Source organism: Ornithodoros turicata, unplaced genomic scaffold (assembly GCF_037126465.1).
Source record: "Ornithodoros turicata isolate Travis unplaced genomic scaffold, ASM3712646v1 Chromosome12, whole genome shotgun sequence".
NCBI lineage: Eukaryota > Metazoa > Arthropoda > Arachnida > Ixodida > Argasidae > Ornithodoros > Ornithodoros turicata.
In genome coordinates, this window is record NW_026999301.1 from 1,878,056 (window position 1) to 1,898,552 (window position 20,497).

The 20,497-nt window shown below is 43.9% G+C and overlaps 1 protein-coding gene and 1 non-coding gene across 4 annotated transcripts in view; one reads left to right on the top strand and one right to left on the bottom strand.

Annotated features, from left to right (window-relative positions):
* The window catches only part of LOC135371667 (YEATS domain-containing protein 2-like), an 86,937-nt gene that overhangs the window by 16,926 nt on the left and 49,514 nt on the right, over positions 1-20,497 (bottom strand). For all 3 annotated transcript variants that reach the window (XM_064605644.1, XM_064605645.1, XM_064605643.1), the window contains 5 exons: positions 17,496-17,578; positions 16,291-16,370; positions 11,366-11,510; positions 8,378-8,416; positions 2,316-2,575 (listed from right to left, as the gene is read on the bottom strand). In XM_064605644.1, the coding sequence (XP_064461714.1) occupies positions 2,316-2,575; positions 8,378-8,416; positions 11,366-11,510; positions 16,291-16,370; positions 17,496-17,578 (607 nt within the window). The remainder of the gene's footprint in view (positions 1-2,315; positions 2,576-8,377; positions 8,417-11,365; positions 11,511-16,290; positions 16,371-17,495; positions 17,579-20,497) is intronic.
* Trnas-gga (transfer RNA serine (anticodon GGA)) lies at positions 18,427-18,498 on the top strand. Its single transcript has one exon. It is a non-coding gene; the product is annotated as a tRNA-Ser (tRNA).

Consider the following 20,497-nt stretch of genomic DNA (forward strand, 5'->3'; position numbering starts at 1 on the left):
ATAACTCAAAATTTCTGCAAAAGCGCCAAAAATGTGAATGCAGCCACCATATTAAGTGTATCGATGTATGTATCGTTGCTGATGCAATCCCACACAAAGCCGGAGTCAAGCCAGATCATGTGACCCTGTGACAGCCGCCTGGCCGTGGCGGCAGGAGACATGACGAGTTGGAGGTCAAGAACGCGCGTTCTCTCTGTATGCTGGTGTTGTTTTGGGCAGCATCTCGCTTTCTACGTTAAAGCAAAGGAAGCTGACGACCCTCACACTTGCGAAGGAGTTTGGAATACTGAAAAGCACGCTATCGACAATTCTGTCGAAAAAGTCGAAGGTTTTGTTGAGCGCCACCAGTGAATCATGCCCAAGAAATAGAAAAGGGCTTCGAATGGGAAAAAACCCGAAGTTGGAAGTAGCTCTTGTCCATCCTGGATTGGAGTTGCACGCAGCAAGAACATCCAAATTCGCAACCTGGTTATCAAAGGAAAGACAACGATGCTCACCTCGAGGCTCGGAATCCGCAATTTCAAGTGCAGAGAAGGCTGGCTGGCAGGATTTAAGACAAGACATGGATTGACAGTTCAAACAGTTTCTGGAGAGGCCAAGTCAGTTGATGTGAATGTAGTTGAAGACAGGGTAGCCACATCCAGTACTGATTTGCATTAAATGCATTTTGTGATCAATTGAAGCTTGAAGATAAAGTTTACACTGTTAGACAATTGATTATTCAATCTTACTGGCCCGTGCAACATTTTTTGGCGCAATTTTCAACAAAACTCGAAGCAGGTTCGATAAATCAAAACTTCCCTTAAGTCAATCTAAGATCGTGGATAGTGGGTGTTTGAGTTATCGAGAGTTGATTGTATGCGAAGGTTCTGTTATGCACAGATCGCGAAAAAGAATATCTGGAAGCTCCTGATCCACCAAATGAAGCTGTTACACAGGCAAGTGTGAAAGCTGGAGTCAGTTCAACTGTATGGAGATGTTTTGAAGAGCTGGCAACGGCAAAGGGAGCATCTTTGACTGAAATGTCTCTAACAAATCAAGCAGCTGACTACCTCGAATCATCACTTCTGCCTAGACTGCACAGCCTGCTCACGTGATGGAAAGCAGTAGGGCAAAAGAGGCATCCATGACTGTATAAGGCATAAATATTCGTAAATATTGCATAAATACTCCATTTGCATTTGAATTGAACGGGAAAATCTGTATTCGCACAGCTCTACAAAATATGTGTCATTGCATGCCACTCCTTGTTTATTGGCGTTCTTGCATGTATCCATGATTCAATGTATCGCTGAAGACTTGTTCAGACACCAAAGTATAGCAATGCAAAAGGTCCTTACCACAAATAGAAAGTGAAAAAACACATTTGAGACGTAGATAAGTCACTGAGCTGGACTACCGATGCAGAGGCGCAGTGAACAGAGGTGTTGAGTGCTAACAAACACCAACACAACTGAAATTTAACCGAACTGACATGATGGAGACCAGACGACAATGCATCGCAGAAAATGCACCGCAGTTCCACATTTCGCTTGCCATGGAAAGGGCGAAGTTAATGGAGGCGCTACACAACTGCGCACTAGTTTCAGTTTCAGTTCGCAAATGTGTAGCAAAGCATGTGCAGATGAGTGTAACAACGTCAAAAGCTCCATGTTTGGTTAAAAAGCGATAAAAACCGGGCTGTTTGGTGGTACATTTAAAAGCGATAAAACCCCAGTGCAGGGGACACAAAGCGACAACACAGACGAAGCACTGTTTGTCCATGTTTGGAACTTCGTATCTGTTCCACTATTCATGCTTGTTGTTTTTGCCGCAACTCAGAAATTAAAGCGTGCAACCCACAACAGCTTGGTAGCAAGCTGGCATGATATTCGAAAATATTCTAATATATTCGAACAATTGGATATAGAATTTTCCAATACGAATCAAATATGAAAAATAGTCTATTCATACACCAAGTTTCAAATATTCGCACACCACTAGCATTCTGCTTATATAGAAAGATTGAAAAACAAGACTGATGCAGTGTTAGGCAGAAACCTTTTGTCATTCTGATATCACTGCACTTCTCAGAAGCATGTAACTACAAAGCCCGTGGTAGGGAGTGAGTAGTTTAGCACAAAATATAAATGGGGGTTCACTGGGTAATGTTGAAAAATTAGGCTAGATTTTTGGCCCCACCAGTATGCTCTTCCTAATTTCAGATACTGATAGCACAGATACCATACAAATGTGTGTTAGGTGTTTCCTGTTCTCATGTTTGCATTCACGACCCAGCAGAATTAAGAACTACAACTACGAAAAATAGCACACACCTCTGCTGCACTTTCTCTCACAAAAAGTGCACAGTCCGACAGTGGTAGCTCCATCCTAGGTGATTGTGACGATTTCTTTGGGGAGGCACCTCTACTGGTACCTCTGCTCGTGTCACCAGCGCCGTCTTCATCCACAGTTTCCACATCAACCTCTTCGTCACCTTGTGACTCACAGCACGGTAACTGGTCTGGGAGCTGTTTCCTTAAAGCATCGAGGAGGGCTTTGGGGTCTGTGTAGGTGCCACCGGGAAGTACATATTCTGAAAGTGGATTTGGAACATTGATGCCACCTCCCCTTGCATCTACAGTACGGAGTACTACAGTAAAACCCGCGGATAGCGATATCGCGTATAACGATATCCCTCATAAAACGATGGTTCATGATTTTACCGTCAAAATATACATTGGTTCTATGGGGAAACGACACGCGTACAGCGATGGAGACCGCGGTTCCGAGTATTCGTATAACGATGTTGGACGCTGTCCCGTGCGCGTAACCACGCGGCGATTTTCGCCGCGATAAGATACAGTAGAGTCTCGATGCTACGAATCTCACGGGGTAGCGGAAAAATTCGTATCATCCGAAATTCACATCAAAAGAATTCAAACCAAAATAAAAATTAAGGCAAGAAAATAGACAGCGCCTGTTCATTTTCCAATACTGTCAGTGAAAGAGGTAGGTGGTAACGCTTTTATGTCTCCGTATTTGGCCAATGCTGCTCAAATTCGCGAGATGATTCAAAAGGCCTAACACGTGCTTTCCACCCGCGAGTCGCGCGACAGTGTTCTAAAGCGAGCTTCTCCTAGAGCACGCAGGCGTTAGGTGAAGCCGACTTGCGGAATGGTGACGTGTAGTGTTGCCAGAAGTTGTCCTGCTATGTTGTCTGGTTCCCTCCATGAGTTCTGATCGCTGTTTTCCCAAGCCACTGCGATGTCACACAGCTTCGCGCTTTTTTTTTTTTTTTTTTAGCATCTGTTTCTTTTTCTTTTGCTACACGAGGGGTGGCGCGCGAATTTTCGGGGACGCGCTATTTAGGTCAGCCCTCGTTTAACGATGTACCCCGTATAACGATGGAATTCGCGATTACCGTCAATATCGGTATACGCGGGTTTCACTGTATACCACTTTTATAGTAACCTCACATGATGGTAAATGCTGCATACAGCTTTTTCTCTTTCTCAAAGGAACAGTCGCACCTGTACCTCAAAACAGTAAACAGCATGATTTCAGTGAATAGGGAGTTTTAGCGAGTCATTCGTGTCCGAAATAAATGACCGATACTGCCGATTCGATAAGCTTGTGGGAAGCAAACTACAGAGGCTTTTAGCAAATCAGAATCGTTCATCACCAAATGTATTCCAGGTGAATTTGAGCAGCCACTTGATTTTGGTGGATCATTCACATGTTTTCTTGTAGTAAATATGACATATCGCAGTACACTTTCAGGCTTTCCCTTTGCGGAAGGTCGTAGTTGAGACTAACTACGCCAGCGTGTTGTCAACGTGCTGTCAACCGTGTTGTCAACGTGCTGTCAAGTATGCACCAGCACAGTTGGGAAACTCGAACTCACGTTGATGAATCAGGAGGATGTAGGAGGTAGTTTCGCTTTGAAAAGGGTTAATCACCAGTGTGCGAACCTCTCGATAGTTAGACCAAAAAGGGGAATGACACAGGGATGAGCACTTTGCATAGCGTTAATGCGCCTTGCAGATACAACAAACTTTCTCACACGGAGCACATGTTCTGGAGCCACAACTGGACGCTGATGCATGTTAAATGGTTGTTGAATTGTTGGATTGAGAGTGCACAATATGAAGAAAAGATCGATAGAAAAAAAGCTACTGTAACCAAATGTGGTGAGGGTATGAACAAGCCGTAGGTACCAAAACAGAAAATTCCCACTGAGGTCCCAATCCGGTTTGATGGATTCAGAGTCCACATCGCGAAGAAAAGATCGATGCTGACGTTCAGGGCAAACAGCCGCCATCTTGCTTCGTGATGGCAGTCGGGCGTGCTCGACAAATACAATGAAACGACTCAGCGCGTCACGAAGCTGAGCTCCCCACGACTCGCTCACACATTCGTAATAACGAATGCGCGACACTCAAATCGGTCGTTTCGTTCAAGCTAAAATGACTCGCTAAAACTCCCTATTCTCTAAAACAAGTCTAACGCTGTGGAGTTAGCATGAAGTATCTAGAGCAAGCAACATGTGTAATTTCATGCAGCGTAGCATACCTTTCTCATACTTTCATCACACATATTTACAATGTACAAATATGCAAACTGCCAAATCCAGATCCATAGATGAAACAGCCATGACACTGTCCTCTTCTTTATACACACGCTTGTGACTGGCACAAATATTAGCAAGTAATAAAGCTAACACAAACACCAAATGTTGTGCCAATAGAAAAGTCCAGTAATGACAGTGACAATGACATCACCATGAAGCCCACTGCTCCGAGGCATGTGAGCACGTTGAAAGTCACAAAGGCGGGGGGGCCCTAAGCCCACTTTAATTCCTACTCGGATATTTCATACTTCCAGTTAATGTAAACAAACGCTTGTGCCGACTGTGTGGTGGCTTAGGGGCCAGCCCCCTCCAAGAAGTCTATCCAGCTAATGCTCTAGATGAATGTTTCAAGGTAGTACAGTAGTCCCTCGTTAGAACGAAATCGTTTTTTATGAATTATAGCTTATTTCGAAGTTTCACCAGGCCCCAATCGAAATACATGTATTCCTAACCACTTTATTCGAAGTTTACCGCGAGCCAACTCCGCATAGTACGAAAACGCGAGGCTCAGGAGCGCCTTCATGTAGCGTCCAGCTGTTTCCATGCATGTTTCCCTACGCTCAAGAACAGAGTAACGCAAAGGAGAGTGAGAGCAGTCGCGCACGTGCGATTGCCCACCTCTCCGGCCACGTGATATGCCCGTAGCGGCTGGCAGGGAAACTGTTGCTTTGCGTTTCGACTTATCGACGTGACGCATGACGCCACTGAAGTCTGTACCGAGGTGTTTTACTTTGGAGAAAATTTGCCGTCGTCGGAACCTAACGTCGCCAAGGACTTCAATATTTCGGCGTCTACGCTGCCAACCATACTGAAGATGCACGATGCACTGGACGGCTTCGAGAAAAGTTTCTTGAGCAAGAGGATGCGCGTCCCAGACACCCCAACGTGGAGACGGCGCTTCTGGAATGCCCGAACAAGGCCCGACCATTGCACCACGTATGAGAGCTTTGACGACTCAGACCTCTACAGGAGGGTTCATGAACTCGTTGGACAGGAAGCCGAAGACGACTTCGATTCTTTCGCACTTGTGGATGTGCCCGTTGTTGGTGCCACCAAGGGTGAAGATATTGCCAACATTGTGTTGGGTGCGAAAAGTCAAAACGAAGACTTAGAGGATGTATACCACGAGAAATTCCGTCGACGGCGGAAACACGTATGTAATATACGTACTTGGTCTTTTGCGCGACAAAGTCAAATGTGGTGGGGGTGCCTACACCCTTATGCAGCGCCTCAAGAAATTGGAAAACGCACTGTTGCTGCCCAGCAAGACGACCGAGCAATCTGAGATGATTATCTTTTTCTTGCCACAATAAAGGTTTGTAAGACTGCTTTTCTCATCGTCGTTGCAAAATTACTTCAACGCGCTCCCACGCAATTTTGGTCAAATTACACCGTATTTATGGTGGTCCCGCTTTTATTGAAATACCGCTTATATCGAATTTCTTTACGGTCGCGACAACTTCGTGATAATGAGGGTCTACTGTATATACTAAGAAATGCATGCTTTGCCTTCCAACGTCACAACACAGAATCCACAAAACCCAGTATGACCTCTGTGTATGAAAACAATGCCACGGCCCCCTCTGGCAGACTGAAAACTCTCCGACTATGCAGAAAAATTGTATAATTCTGTGCAGCCCGCTGCTGTCTCAACATGTTACGAACAGAAGTGTTGTTCGAGGTTGACCAAAACTTGTGCTCGAAAAGAGTAGTGAGTAATTACAGTCGCCGACCGATTTTTCGGACCCCGATTTTTCGGACATGCTCGATTATTCGGACTCGTTCGCGGAACGGCCGCGGGTCCCATTGAGGTGATGTATAAGAACGTCCAAAATTTCGGACGCCGTGCTGCTCCGTCGCTCGATATTTCGGACTCTGTTTGCCCAACCTGCGAATTTCTCTCATCGGGTGACGGAAAACTTTGGTACCATCTGAAATTCGTATCAAACGAAATCAACCAATTAAAATACTGAGGCAAAAAAATAGGCAGTGATGATTGTTGACTTTCCATTCCTCTGAGTAGAAGAGGTCTGTCGTAGCGCTTTTGCGTCTTCGTATTTGGCCAACGGCCCAGCACGTGCTGTCCGCCCGCGAGTCGCGCGACAGCGCTGTAAAGCGAGCTTCACCTAAAGCACGCGTGCGTTAGGTGAAGCCGACTTGCGGACTTGATGACGGCGGTGCCTCTGTCAGCGTACTTACAGTGACGAAATGTCGCTTCGGGAAATAGAAGCTGATGTTATCAGGCAGAGCTGGAAGCGCGTTAGGAAAGCATCGCCAAATTTTTCCAGCCTACTAGGGCTTAGTAACGTTTATTTTGAACCGAAATTCGTTTTTTCGGACTGCTCGATTATTCGGACTCTTGTGCGATCCTCGCCGAGTCCGAAAAATCGGACGGCGACTGTAGTGTGTACTAAAACTTTCAGAGGACAAAGTGCAATCTTCTCCGGCAGCAGTAGGTGCAGCAGCGGCAGCTATCATGCCGAGCAGTGTGCCTGTATAGCTGTGGAACAGCGATGTATAACCAAGTTCCCTATGAAGGAGAACGTCAAACCATCTGAGATTTTGAAAAGGTTAGGGGCACAGCATGGGGAACAAATGATGTCAAGGGGAAGAATGTAAGAATGGTGCAGATATTTTGGCGAAGGATGGAATAAGGTGATGAATGAACCACCAGTAGACGTTTGTCCGACTGCAGTCACGCTAGTCAACATCACAGGTGTGGAGCAAGCCATCCTCAAGAACCAGCAACTAACTGTTCGGGACATTGCAGCCCACCGTCATATTGGTGTCTGCAGTGCGGAGACAGTCATTCATGAGCACTTACATTTGCACAAAGTCTGTGCAAGATGTGTTTCCCGACACCATACTTGGCACCACAAAGGAGAGCGCATGGCAGTCTCTGAACAGCTGTTGAACCAGTTTCAATCCGAGAGGAACAAATTTTTACCATGAATGATCACATGTGATGAAACCCGGATGAACCATTTCACCTCAGAGACAAAAAGCAGCAACACTGAATGTTGACATAAGGCTTCCTCGCCACCAAAGAAAAGCAAGATGAATCCGTCTGCTGGGAAGATCGTTGTAACTGTCTGCTGGGACACGCGGGGTGTTATCCTTGTGGACTTCTTGAAGCCAGGGTCACGACTAATGCCCAGTACTACTCCACGCTGATAACGGGTGCCGCATGTAATGCAATTTGAAAGAAACGGGCCTGGGATGTTGTGCGGAAGGGTCATTCTTCTTCATGACAACGGCTGGCCTCACAAGGTAAATCTGATGCTAGCAACCCCTGCCGAAATGCGCTGGGATGCTTTGCTCCATGCCCCTTACAGGCCAGATTAAGCCCTAAGTGATTAGCACCTCTTTGGGCTGCTTAAGGAGCACCCTGGAGGGAAGACGTTCCACACAGATATAGCTCTTCAGAAAGATGTCCTGCTGTGGCTACGTCAGCAGCCCTCTTCTTTCTACACCAAAGGCATCAAAGAGTTGCCACAGGGATGAGAGCGGTGTGTAGATGCACACAGTGAATACTTTGAAAAACTGACGTAGTTTGGTGCTTCCCGAATTCTCTATTGTATTGAAAGAAATAAAAGTCTCAATCAACTTTGAATGGTACTTGAAAAACAGTGCTTTCACATTATTTATACTTTTTGTATGCTCATACAATATTCTTGCCAGCTGAAAGGCAATGAGATTGTAATAATCAGTTGGCAACTGTATCGCACGTGACAAAAAACAATAAAATGCCACAGTAGTACGTACCAGAGTGCATCCTATCTTCATTGCTGACAACTTCAGCATCTGAAACATTGTAAAAAGTGATAATAATGTGTAGAACAAATGATAGGGATAGTTCACTGCCTAACGAAACTAGAAAAAAACATGCTGGACGTGTGCAGTAGACAACGAGCAACTCCTCGTCAATCCTTTTCGTTAGAAACCAACGTATCTTCCGAGCTTCCAGTATTTTCCTGTGGACATCGACAGCGTAGCCGAGCGCTGGGGGAGGGGCATATTACAGGAGGGGGTGGTCGGCTTGGATGCAAGTAGTTGCTTCAGGGCTGGCCGATGCCATGAAAACAGACCACCCTCTGTTGTCACATTGTTCTCAGACATACGTCGTACGCACATCCTTCTCTGCAAAGCCTACTTGAATGGATCTGGTTGCTTTCACGTGTCTACAATAAATCATGCTGCTCGAGCTGTGGGAAACTGATGCATGGACCTGATGCAGTTCGAAATACACTACAGTCTGCAACAGAAATCCACGAATCGATGCCTCGAGAGTGCACTATCCCTTTAACAGCATTTCAAAATGCGTACTGCATTTCTGCATACTGCACAAAAATATAATAATGATACCATTCAGAAATGTTGCTGAGAGCAGAGGACGAAATTACGTAAGTGCGCACCTAAACAAAGTAAGTGAAGGACATAGGCAAGTGGTAAGTGAGGGTAATATGTAACGTCAAATTCTGTGCACAGTTCACTGATGAATTATTACCTCTTTGTGGTTTAGGATTTAAACGGATGAAATACAGTTTTAGTTTTTAATGCGCATTATCATTACTTTGGGTGGAACCAGGAAAACCCTCAGAACCGAGGTAGCCAATGTGCAAATGCTGGCTCTTATACGAGTATGATTGAACACTAAATACTTCTCCCTCGGACCTACCTCTCGCCACCTCGTGTGGTCTCTGTCGTTTTTGTTTTTACTCGAGAAAAAAAAGCACGGTAAACACAAGGGTATAATAAGTACTGTCTTGCTTAGCATTTCACCATGCACTTTTATTGCCTATCTTAAAGCAGATCTGAAAAAGTCTGTTGCAACCACAAAAAGCTGAAACCTCCCCACACCATAAAAAAATCCTCACTGTATTTTGAGAACTTACAGCGGAAGTAGGAAAGCCACAGAGAAACAATATGGGCAGTACGTTGGTCATACTTGACTATACAGGGTGTTGCACCTAACATGATAAAAAATTCTAACTCGTGACGTACTCGCCGGAGGATTGTGGGACTTTTGGCAATTGCCTTCTGGAAACCTTTGCTGCCATTAGGGAAGGCTTTTGAGAATTTTTAGTTGCGAAAAATTTATTTTTTTCAATTGAACTTTGAAAATTGTCAGGCCAACCTCACCTTTTTTTTACAGAAATACGAAGTCCTCCACAGATAATCACAGGCCCAACAAAAACTATGCACAGTATCGCAACAGAAATAGTCGGAAGAAAAATTAGCGTAATTTCCGCTTTAGCCCCGCCTGCTCGATTGTCACACAGAAGAGGGCCCGAGAGATGCGGGAGAGAGAAGGGAGTGTTCCCGCCTCTTTTTTTACCTTTCCTTCCCCCACTTTGACCTTGATGCTGGTGACAACCGTCTTATCACAAAGAACACAAAACAACCGTCTTATCACAGTGAAGCCTAGAAGCAGGGGCACTTCCTCCTCTAGATGTACCTCTTCCGCACGCTTCTTTGTGAAAATCAAGCAATGTGCCATCCGAATGTATATATATTTGTAACTCCAATGCTGCTGTTTTTGTACCTGTCAAATGCAGTCCATTGCATGAAAGCTTGTATCAATTAAAGGAAAGCTTCAGTGTTTTATATTTTTGTTGTTACTTATGGATTAAAGTACTACTTCGCTTAACGTGACACAGTTATAAGTCTTCACGTGAGAAATGTCAACAAGATGCACGGATTTCGCTATCGTTTCCGCGTCGAAGTAGTAGAAAAGAGCATCAGAGTTCTGCTATGTTAAGCAATTCATAGACAATTATGCGTACTTTTGCTCCCAATACCATTCGTTTCAGAATTATTGTTTGCTTCTTGAACACCCCCTTGAGGTGATTGTCACGATGTTGCTTGGTGCTGGGTATTTTAGCCACGGGGCAGCATGTCTGGAAACATGAGTGCCCAGTCTCCAGCAGTTTTCTTGCTGCGACCCATTATTACATCGCACAAAGAGCTCACTAGTGAATGTATTCGGCAAATGCCTGAATGGGCGCGACGGATGCAGATTGCAGAACCGCGGAACGGGCGGAAGCCACACGGGACTCCACGTGATGCCTTACCCTCTCAGCTGTGATGTCTCCTCCTTCCCTCTCTCCCACTGCCGCAGTCGCGCGTCGTGGTTCTGAGTTGCACGACAAAAACGCCCCCTTGATCTGGGGGTTGGATTAAAGAAAGTCATGTGACCAGGGAGGATGTCGCACTAAATGTGCAAGACGGGGGGGGGGGGGGGGGAATTTGGGGAAGAATCGCGTGAAACCCGGAAAACCTTAGCCCTAGTCATAGCACACACAAATGTCCTAACCTTGATGAGCAAATTAGAATGGTGCAAGCGAGCTGGTGTGCTGTAGAAAGAGGACACATTTCCTTGACTTTGAAGAGCACAGAAGATACCACTCTTCGTCTTATGCGTTCTTCAAGCTCGAGAAAATTTTACCTCTGTCATACCCTTTTCAACAAAGCAGGAATGATGGAACACCTCGGATAAGCTTAAGCAACAGCAGTGAGGATGCATTCACACGAGGTTTAATATTTTAAAAGCAACAAACATAAATATGAAGCTATGAATGAAAGGAATGGCTGGTGGATAAGCCCCACACTGGAAAAAGCCCAGCAAACAGATAACTAGGTGATCAATCAACCTGGCTCAAAACTAGGCTACCCTTGTGTCCAGTTATATTTGTTGCTTACGTTTAGTGTTTTTCGTCGAAGAGGTGACGTAACTTGTGAACTATTACTCACCAGCATGAAGTGGGGTGAACCCAAACCTTCTACACCACAACATTGTCCTCTTGGTGGACCAGATTTGTTGAAGTGAACACCAATCAGGGTTCTGTTTTTCCAGAAGTGCCTGCATTCCTTTCCTTACTGCTGATGCACGTAACCACTGTAGAACAAATCATCACGTTAGCTAAACTTGTAGTTGTGGCTACACACCTGCTTGAGCAATAAAAACCATAAAAGGCATAATTAAGCCTCACGTAGTAACAAGTCTGTGCGACTATCCTTGACTTTGCTGACCAAGAGTGAGGGAGGCTCCGCCTCCAAATGGCGCACCAATAGGAGGACTCGGGAGGCGGAGCGCTGCGGCCTCTGCTTTGCCTAACAGATGGAGCACCGGTAGCGCTCGGCTCGGGATATGTGAGCCGCTGTCGTCTGCTTCTTCCGGTAGAGCTACGACCTTGAAGCCTCTGCTCTCATGTAAGAGATGGCGCAACATTGGCGCTCGGTAAGGGCACGTGTTGTTGCCATAACTTTGAGCCTCGACCTTGAGACTGGCCAGTAACCTAAACTCCGATGACGCAGCGATAGCAAACCATAGTGTGTATGAGAGAACTGATGTTCTGAGGCTGGAACCTTTTCAGTGACTTTCATCTTTCATAGTGCGTAGTTTTGACGATTATGCTTCATGGATGTGTCATTACCAAATTTTTGGCCAGTTCCACGTTCGACGCTGCTTTTGTTCTACTCCTTGCACTGAAATAAATCATTTAAAATAATTGTACTGTGTGTTGTTGTTTTTTTTCTTTTTGTAAGTAGTTCCGCAAATATGTAAAAAGGAAAGAAATATTGCTGCTTGTTCTACTCCTCGAACGTCGTTTCATCGAACGTGGGACATTTGGTCGAAAGGCATTTGATTGAACACCGTTTGATCGAGACGGCAGCGGTCGTTTGATCAATTTTTTTATTCGTTTGCACTGAAATAAATCATTTGAAATAATTGTACTGCATATTTCTTTATTTATTTTTGTAAGTAGTTGCGGAAGAAAATAATTGTACTGTGTGTGTAATTTTTAACATAGTTCATCACAATGAATCACTTACGGGATGGCCATAATGCGATAAAACGGCTTATTTCATGCTTTAAGACTCTTGTTCCATTTATGCAAACTTGAAAAGCCACGGGAAGGTGCAGAGTTTTTATCCAAACGGGAACACAGGAACTGCTATATTCCCTTCTGGACACCAGGACATGGTAACTTCGTAACGTTTTGGAATACAAGGGGAATAACGTCTAATCATATGCTTCCGCCAAAGATGTTTCGGAAGATGCACGTCCTCAACAACAACAACAACTTTATTTTGAGATGGAGATGGATGAGATCTGGAGATGGAGAGTCAACAAATGGAAATCAAATTGTATAATATCCGTACATTGAAGATACCCTCTTCAAGATAATAGTTACTACAAAATGACAAAGCAATTCTTCATATACTCTTGAAAAAAGAAAAAAAAGGAATATCTGTATACCACTGACTAGAACGTGGGGCGCAAAGTATTAAAGAAGAAAATGCCCCCAAAGTTTAAAAGCTACTACAGACCACGAACACATGCAGATCATGTCTTAAATCTATAATAGTGCACAAAAAATACATAAAGCACGTTCTTCTCTATGCAAACCAAATTTCCTGACAACACTAGTTTTGATGCCAAGCCGCCCTCTTCCTTTTGTTTATTACGATATGTCGACATCGTGACAGCCATTCCCGGGACTATTTTTTCCAGAACCCACATTGCGTGATCCCCTGCTGCTGTAATGCTTTGCACCGAAACGTCCGCGCACCAAAACGTCCGTACACCAAAATGTCCGTGCACCAAAACGTCTGTGCACCGAAATGTCCTGCACCGAAATGTCCTAGACCCCTTCTGCATATTTCCGGCAGATAGCTTAGAAAAATGCAGTGAACAACCTGTCTCACGTTAGCGTGGGCATAGGAATAAATTGTCCCGGGTTGCGGAGCATTTTGGCAAATGAAATGTTTGGGCATACCTTTAGCAATGCGCTCAGGCAGTATCAGCCACGAGGACATGAGAGTGGAGCTAAACGTCAAACTTTACTTTCAAAGCTCGTGCAAACTGCGAAACTGCACTGAATTGCGAAACTGCACTGAATTGCGAAACTGCAGTTCAGTATCAGTGCAGTTCAGTATCAGTGGAACGTATTCTGCTGAATGCAAATAAATAGCGAAAAAAAAAGAAAAAAAAGAATAAGGCCCACCATCGGATCGCCTTCTGGATGCGAAAAAGTGGATTAGGACGAGGAATGTGTTTATGGGCAAGCGGATTATGCAGAGTGAAATATTGATTGGGATAACAGCATTTAGAACTGAAGCTTTTTGTTTTCTTCTTTTTTGTTTCATCAACGCTCCGAGCGAACTAATAAAAAAATCGATCAAACGACCGCTGCGTTCTCGATAAAACAGTGTTCGATCAAATGCCTTTCGACCAAACGACGTTCGATCAAATGTTCCGGAACCCTTACAAAAAGAAAACGCACACACACAGTACAATTATTTTCTTCCATAACTGCTTACAAAAAGGGAAAAAAAGAAACATAGAGTATAGTTATTTCAAAGGATTTAGTTCAGTGTGAGTAGAACAAGCAGCAACATTTCTTTCCTTTTTAAATACTTCCGTAACTACTTACAAAAAGAAAGAAAAAAAACACACACAGTACAATTATTTTAAATGATTTATTTCAGTGCGAGGAGCAAAACAAAAGCAGTAACATTCCTTTCCTTTTTCGTGGGCTGAGGCAATGTTCACGCATAAGAGCGGAGCAAAACGTCGAACTGGCCAAAAATTTGGTAATGACACATCCATGAGGCATAATCGCCAAAACTACGCACTATGGTTTGCTATCGCCGCGTCATCGGAATTTAGGTTACCGGCCAGTCTCAAGGTCGAGGCCCAAAGTTATGGCAACCACACGTGCCCTTACCGAGCGCCAATGTTGCGCCATCTCTTACGCGAGAGCAGAGGCTTCAATGTCGTAGCTCTACTGGAAGAAGCAGACGACAGCGGCTCACATATCCCGAGCCGAGCACTACCGGTGCACCATCTGTTAGGCAAGAGCAGAGGCCGCAGCGCTCCGCCTCCCGAGTCCTCCTATTGGCGCGCCATTTAGAGGCGGAGCCTCCCTCGCTCTTGGTCACCAAAGTCAAGGATAGTCTGTCGCATTACCTCAGCTACTACTACTGTACTTGAGCTTAGAACAGCATTCATGGGCTATAATAGATGCAGAGTCAAGGTCTACTCATTTGGATAACAACATTTCTTCGCTTGCCTTCCTAAATTTGCAAAGGCAGTCAATGGATCACTGAACGCATACACAAGCTGTGTGAGAAGGATTCCACAAACAGCGCTTTGCACCGCTGACTTATGCTGAATGCATCAGAACCATAACGATCGCTAGTACCCAGACAGCAACACATTTAACAAAATGAAATACAGGGTGTCTTTTTTAGGTGCCGCAGATTTTTTATTAAAAATCTACGAGAGCTCCAGATATGCCGATTGAGCATCTAACACACCTGGTCTGGCAGACATCTTCCTAGTTGGTCGCATCAGTGTTTGATGACTAATTAATCAAAATCTGATAATGAACTCATTAATTAACAAATTTTAGAAAAAACTGAGATGGCAGGATTAAAGATCGTAGTAGTCAAAAGCCATTCTAACTGTCAGTAATTTCGAAAGGTTTCTGTGCTTCAAGATACGAGCAGTTTCTGTTTGCCAAGCAAATGAGTCGCAACCACATCTGTGTGCTCGAGTTGCAGCACAAAGGACATTCCCATTTTTCCTTCGAGGGCCAAAGGTTTTTTTTTACTGATAGCGGAACGCAACGCAAACGGTATCTACAACACCGACCTGTTTATCTCTTCAGTGCTGTTAAACCCTCACCCAAGGCCTCGATGTCATGTGCGTCAGAGTTGTTACAGCCTTTGGCCCCCAAAAGAAAAATGGGAACGTCCCTTCTGGCGCAACTTGAGCGCACAGATTCAGTTGCAGCTCATTTGCATGGCAAACAAAAACTGCTCGTATCCTGAAGCACACAAGCATTTCGAAATCGCTGTCAGCTGGAATAGTTTTCGATTACGATAGTCTTCATACCTGCCATCTCAGTTTTTACTAAAACTAGTTAATTAATAAATTAATTATCAGATTTTAGTTATTTAGTCATCGAACACTGATGCGACCGATTAGGTATGTTAGATGCCCGAATGGCATATCTGGGGCTCTCATAGATTTTTCATAAAAAATCTGTGGCACCTAAAAAAACACCCTGTATATGCAGCTACCTATAGTACAACGTGCACACACTGACCATTCAACATAAAAATGTAAAAACAAATTGACGAATAAGCCTTTCAAACACTGAAGAATAAACAGACGCTATCAGACAGAAGGAAAGCAGGAGGAATTGTGGGAACTCGCCGTCACAACTTCACAACAGATTTTATGGTCGAGTAGTGCATGTGGAGATGAACGGGTAGATTTGGGAAATTAGCTTATGAGGCTGTACGAGATTAGGAAAGCATTCGGTAGAAACAAGAAATCATGACGCTACCATGAGCACCCATAACCTTGTAAACAGATGTGGAAGCAACGAAACTAAAGTAATCAGCCAAGGTTATTGGCAATGCATTTGAGGCATTTAATAAGCAAACAGACAAATGCCCTGAGATAAAGGTTCTACCCCTTCAGAAATGCAGTGTTCAGAACCACGGGACACAAGTGAATGTTACAGCTGTTGTGTATCTTGAGCTTGCATTCTTGTACGCTAATAACCCACACGATGCCACTTTTGCAAGACAACCAATGCTACTACAGTTTCTACATCCCTTTTTGTGAGGCAACAGTTTTCTCACATTGAAGCACTCACCTCCGATGCTCTTCTTTTAGGAACTGGCCAACTAAAGTATGCAGCACTACTTGTAGCAGCAAATGGAAAGCACGCCATCTCTGAAATTTGCATAAATTGTTTGATCCATTCAAGTGTTCATGATGCAGGAATCCTGTCCTTTCAACATGCAAATAGCAGTAGCTAATGTTTATTGCTTGGCACCCAAACTGAAGGGTGGCAGTGTCTTATTACTTCCTGTTTTTAGCATACTTTTCAACCACAGGCGTGAAATGAAGCACAAAAGGTATGTATAATATACAGCGTGAGGAAAGGAACGTGCAATGCTGATGACCCTTCTTACATCCTTCTTACCTCACTACCTACAACAATGCCAACAAACAGTAAATGATGATGCAATCTTCTACACCAGAACTACTACAGTGAGTTCTCTTATGGCTTACAAAAGCATGCACTTACTTTTTGCGTGAAGTACATTACGTTTTATTATTTCTGCATGGATTGCTTCATAGTAGCTGCATATGCCATCTGGCACATGTAACTCGTGAAAATAACAATAATAAACAAAGGCGATCACTATCCTTCATCTCTGACTGCATGCTTTCGTTGTACCTTTTGCTCTATTTTAGATTTTGCGTACAGTTCTGTCATTAATATGCCATACAAAACTGGTTTCAAACTTTGAGTAATCAGTTTGAACAGATAAAAAAGCCCATAAAAGCGGAATGGGAAAGGAACTTCGGTTTTCCAAAACAATATGGTTCAACACTTCCGTTCAAAGGCATCTCGCCCCACAAGGCTTGTAAGTGAAAAAAAAACGTATCAATGATTCAAGGCAAGGTTCACTTCAACAAGTTATTGAACTTCTAGTGTTGATACTGGCAAAGAAAACCTGCGTATTATCACGTGCATTTGTATTTGCTTCTCAAAATTTGTAAGTGCACACACTTGAAAGTATGCAAAACATGAACGTCTCAAGAGCTACAATTTGCAATATCACATCAAACTGGGCAGAAACAGGTTATTGCAAGACTTACTCTAGTGGGCAATATTTAATTTCTCAACAAAACAGAAAACAGCAATATGTAGCTAGACTGCCATTTTTGTACACGCACTGCATGTATGCCCGTTTCCCCTGCATCACATTAATAACCAGTAATGTCACACCGCTCATTTACAACGGTAGCATATTACATGTGTGCTCACACAACAACAAAAAAACTCACTTTCATCCATATCCACGTCACTCAGTGGGAACAAGGGTGCGACAGCAAGTAGGGCATCATTGTAATTCTTGTAGTCGCATAACCTGTGCAATAGAACAATGAGACTATTCATGATTTTTTTTCTTCTTTTTTTGTGCAAAAGCAAATGTGACTATGATTAGATTGTTTAGCCAGGAGCAAATAGTGTTCAATAATGATGCATGTAGCACTTGGCTCCAGTGCTGAGCAGTGTTTTGAACACATGTGCTCTCAATAGCATTCTTGTTACACAAAAAGCATGAGATTCCTTTCTACTCAATGCCTCTGGGTCTGGGTCATGGTTAGGGTTCCGGGTTTTCGGATTTATCCGAAAAAGTCCGAAAAACGTACTCCGGTAAAATTTTAAGCAATTCGGATTAATCCGAAAAACTCCGCTTGGCAGATGTTTTCCCTGATAACCGGGTTATTGTTCTTGGCCTCCTTTTGTGTCCTGGGTTTCTTCTGACCTCGGATACTGACCCCACCGCAACATAACAATGGTTTCTGTGACCTAGCGATTCTTTCGACGGTTATCTCGACCACTTGAGGATTCACCGGCCGGGTTTTTCCCTAGCCTGTTTTCCGATTTCCTTGTCCTACACGTGACATAAGCACTAAAATAAGCATCGAACGGTGGTCATACAGAGTGGTCTTTTTGAAATTGCGACTAGTTACGGTGCTGACGACAAGATGGGACGCAAGCGAAAGCTGCCCTGCGACTACGTCAAGTAGTACCCTGATTTCGAGGAGTTCACATCGTCCCTCGATCGCGATGCAGAGGTTGTCCTATGTAAGTATTGCCGCGTAACAGTGAGCATACGGAAAGGGTGCTTTCGTAATTGCGGAACACCTCAGTGCGTCGCACGAAATGTATTGTTACTTGAGGCACTCAATGGCTCAAGGGAAACGGCGTGCTGGTGTGGTGTAGCGGTTAGCATATCTGACCGGAAATCAGAAGACCCAGGTTCGATTCCTGGCGTCAGCACCTCTTTTCCCTGAGTTGTTTGCATTTGTTAAGGTTATGTCTCTTTAGTGTTGAAGCAATAAATGTGACAACTGCGTTTTCGCTACACAACTGTGTGTGCGTCGTCAAGTGCTCTCCGAATTTCGGATATTAACTGAGCTGTAAATGATACACTCCGAAAAAATCCGTTTTTTGAAAATAGAATACACTCCGAAAAACATCCTCCGGTAACACCCAGAAATAAACTCCGAAATCCCGGAACCCTAGTCATGGTGCTTCGAAATATGTAACACACTTGCTTAAATGTTTCAAGAAGGCAATGCTGGCAAGCATGGATATGGGCTGTGGGAATGCTGGGCATGTGTTTGTCCATAGCTTTTTGTGTAGCTTTTTGTGCAAGAAAAATCCCTGCCAGTATGAACAAAGTACAAAGTATGAGCCTTTTGGGGATGGAAAGGAGACCTTAAGTTCAAATACCCTCAAAGTCAAAGGAATTGGAAAGCCCTGACAAAAGGCACGTTTACTAAGTCACAAGCCGCCAGTTTCATGATCAACTGTGGTAGCTGGGGGGTAAGCACACATTGAGGAGGTAAAGAAAGATTATCTAAGTTTAGGATGATCCATTTATGATGATGCTTCAGTTCTGGCATGTCCACTCTTCAAAGTGAGGATGATTCCAAGTAACACAACGAATGAGAATTTCGGCTGGCAAGCTGCAAACCAGAACAATTTCATCATAGAGAAAGACAAAAGATCTCATGCACCTCACCCTCTGACATTGAATTAAAAACCAACTTATTCCAGCAGAACCAGGTTCCAGTTCAGGCATGACCTCCCCTCCCATTGTAGCACTTTATTGCAAGTATGAATACAATGGTGTGAAACTTCTGCCACAGTTTTGTTTTATTTACTATAGCTGTGCGAGTATTCAAAATTTCGAATATGAATCGAATATCTGATGCTATTCAATGCCATTCGCAACCTATTTTCACACAATAGTGAAGTGGTTCATATGTCTAATTTTCCTTTCTGATGGTGATGACGCAGAGAAGGAAAAAATATGGAGGTGAGTCACGACTAAATCAGACTTTTCCCTTTTGTTTCCCCCCTAAGTGATCAAAAAAAGATTATTAAAGGGGACGTAAACAGGTATACAAGGAGCACATTTCTCTGCGTTATATTATTGCAACTTAGGCAGTGAAAACTCCTTGCAATTAATAGTGCTCAAAACCAAAAGGCGTTTGCATACGGGTGAAATATTTACTGCACTCTTTCGCATTTTAGCTCCACCCCGCACTCTAACTTTACATCATTTTGTCAAAGCGCTTTCCTCACCAATTATGATCGAGTGTTCCACATATGATTTTATTTCAAATACGTAATTGGACAAGATAAACGTTAATCCTCTTCTATTTAAAATGTAAACAGTTAGAACCTCAAACTGAAAAAGAAATGCGTTTAATTTAGGTACCACACACGCACTACATTTTCTGAGCATTAGCACGCAGCGCACCGCGAGCGTGAATGAATATCCGGCGCTCCATTTCCGGAATCTTACGTATGTGCGCGATGGGGCATCTTCGTCATCTTCGAATGGTTCCGACACCGTGTCACCAGCTCGCGTGGCACAGTGGATAGCATGCTGGCCATATCACGTCGTGACATGGAGGAACCCGGGTTCGAATCGCGTTACGTGATAGCAGCCCAACTGTTGACATTTGCGCCAGCCGGAGACGTTGAAGATTGGAATTTCGCAACCACGTAGCGCAAAATGTAGTTTCACACAAACAAACTGAGTGCTTCGACTCACATCTGATAATGAAGTATGTTTATTGGCTGGTAATTTGAAACATCATGTGCGCAGTTCAGCCCCCGATTGGACGGCAAAACGCTATGTAGCCATGTGACGTTATGCGTGGTGGAGGGAGGCTCGCTGGTTACTCATCTTTGAAAGCAGTTATATGGGTCACTGAGCTGGCACGAGCCGAACGAAATGTATATTTGGGTATTATCACAGTCC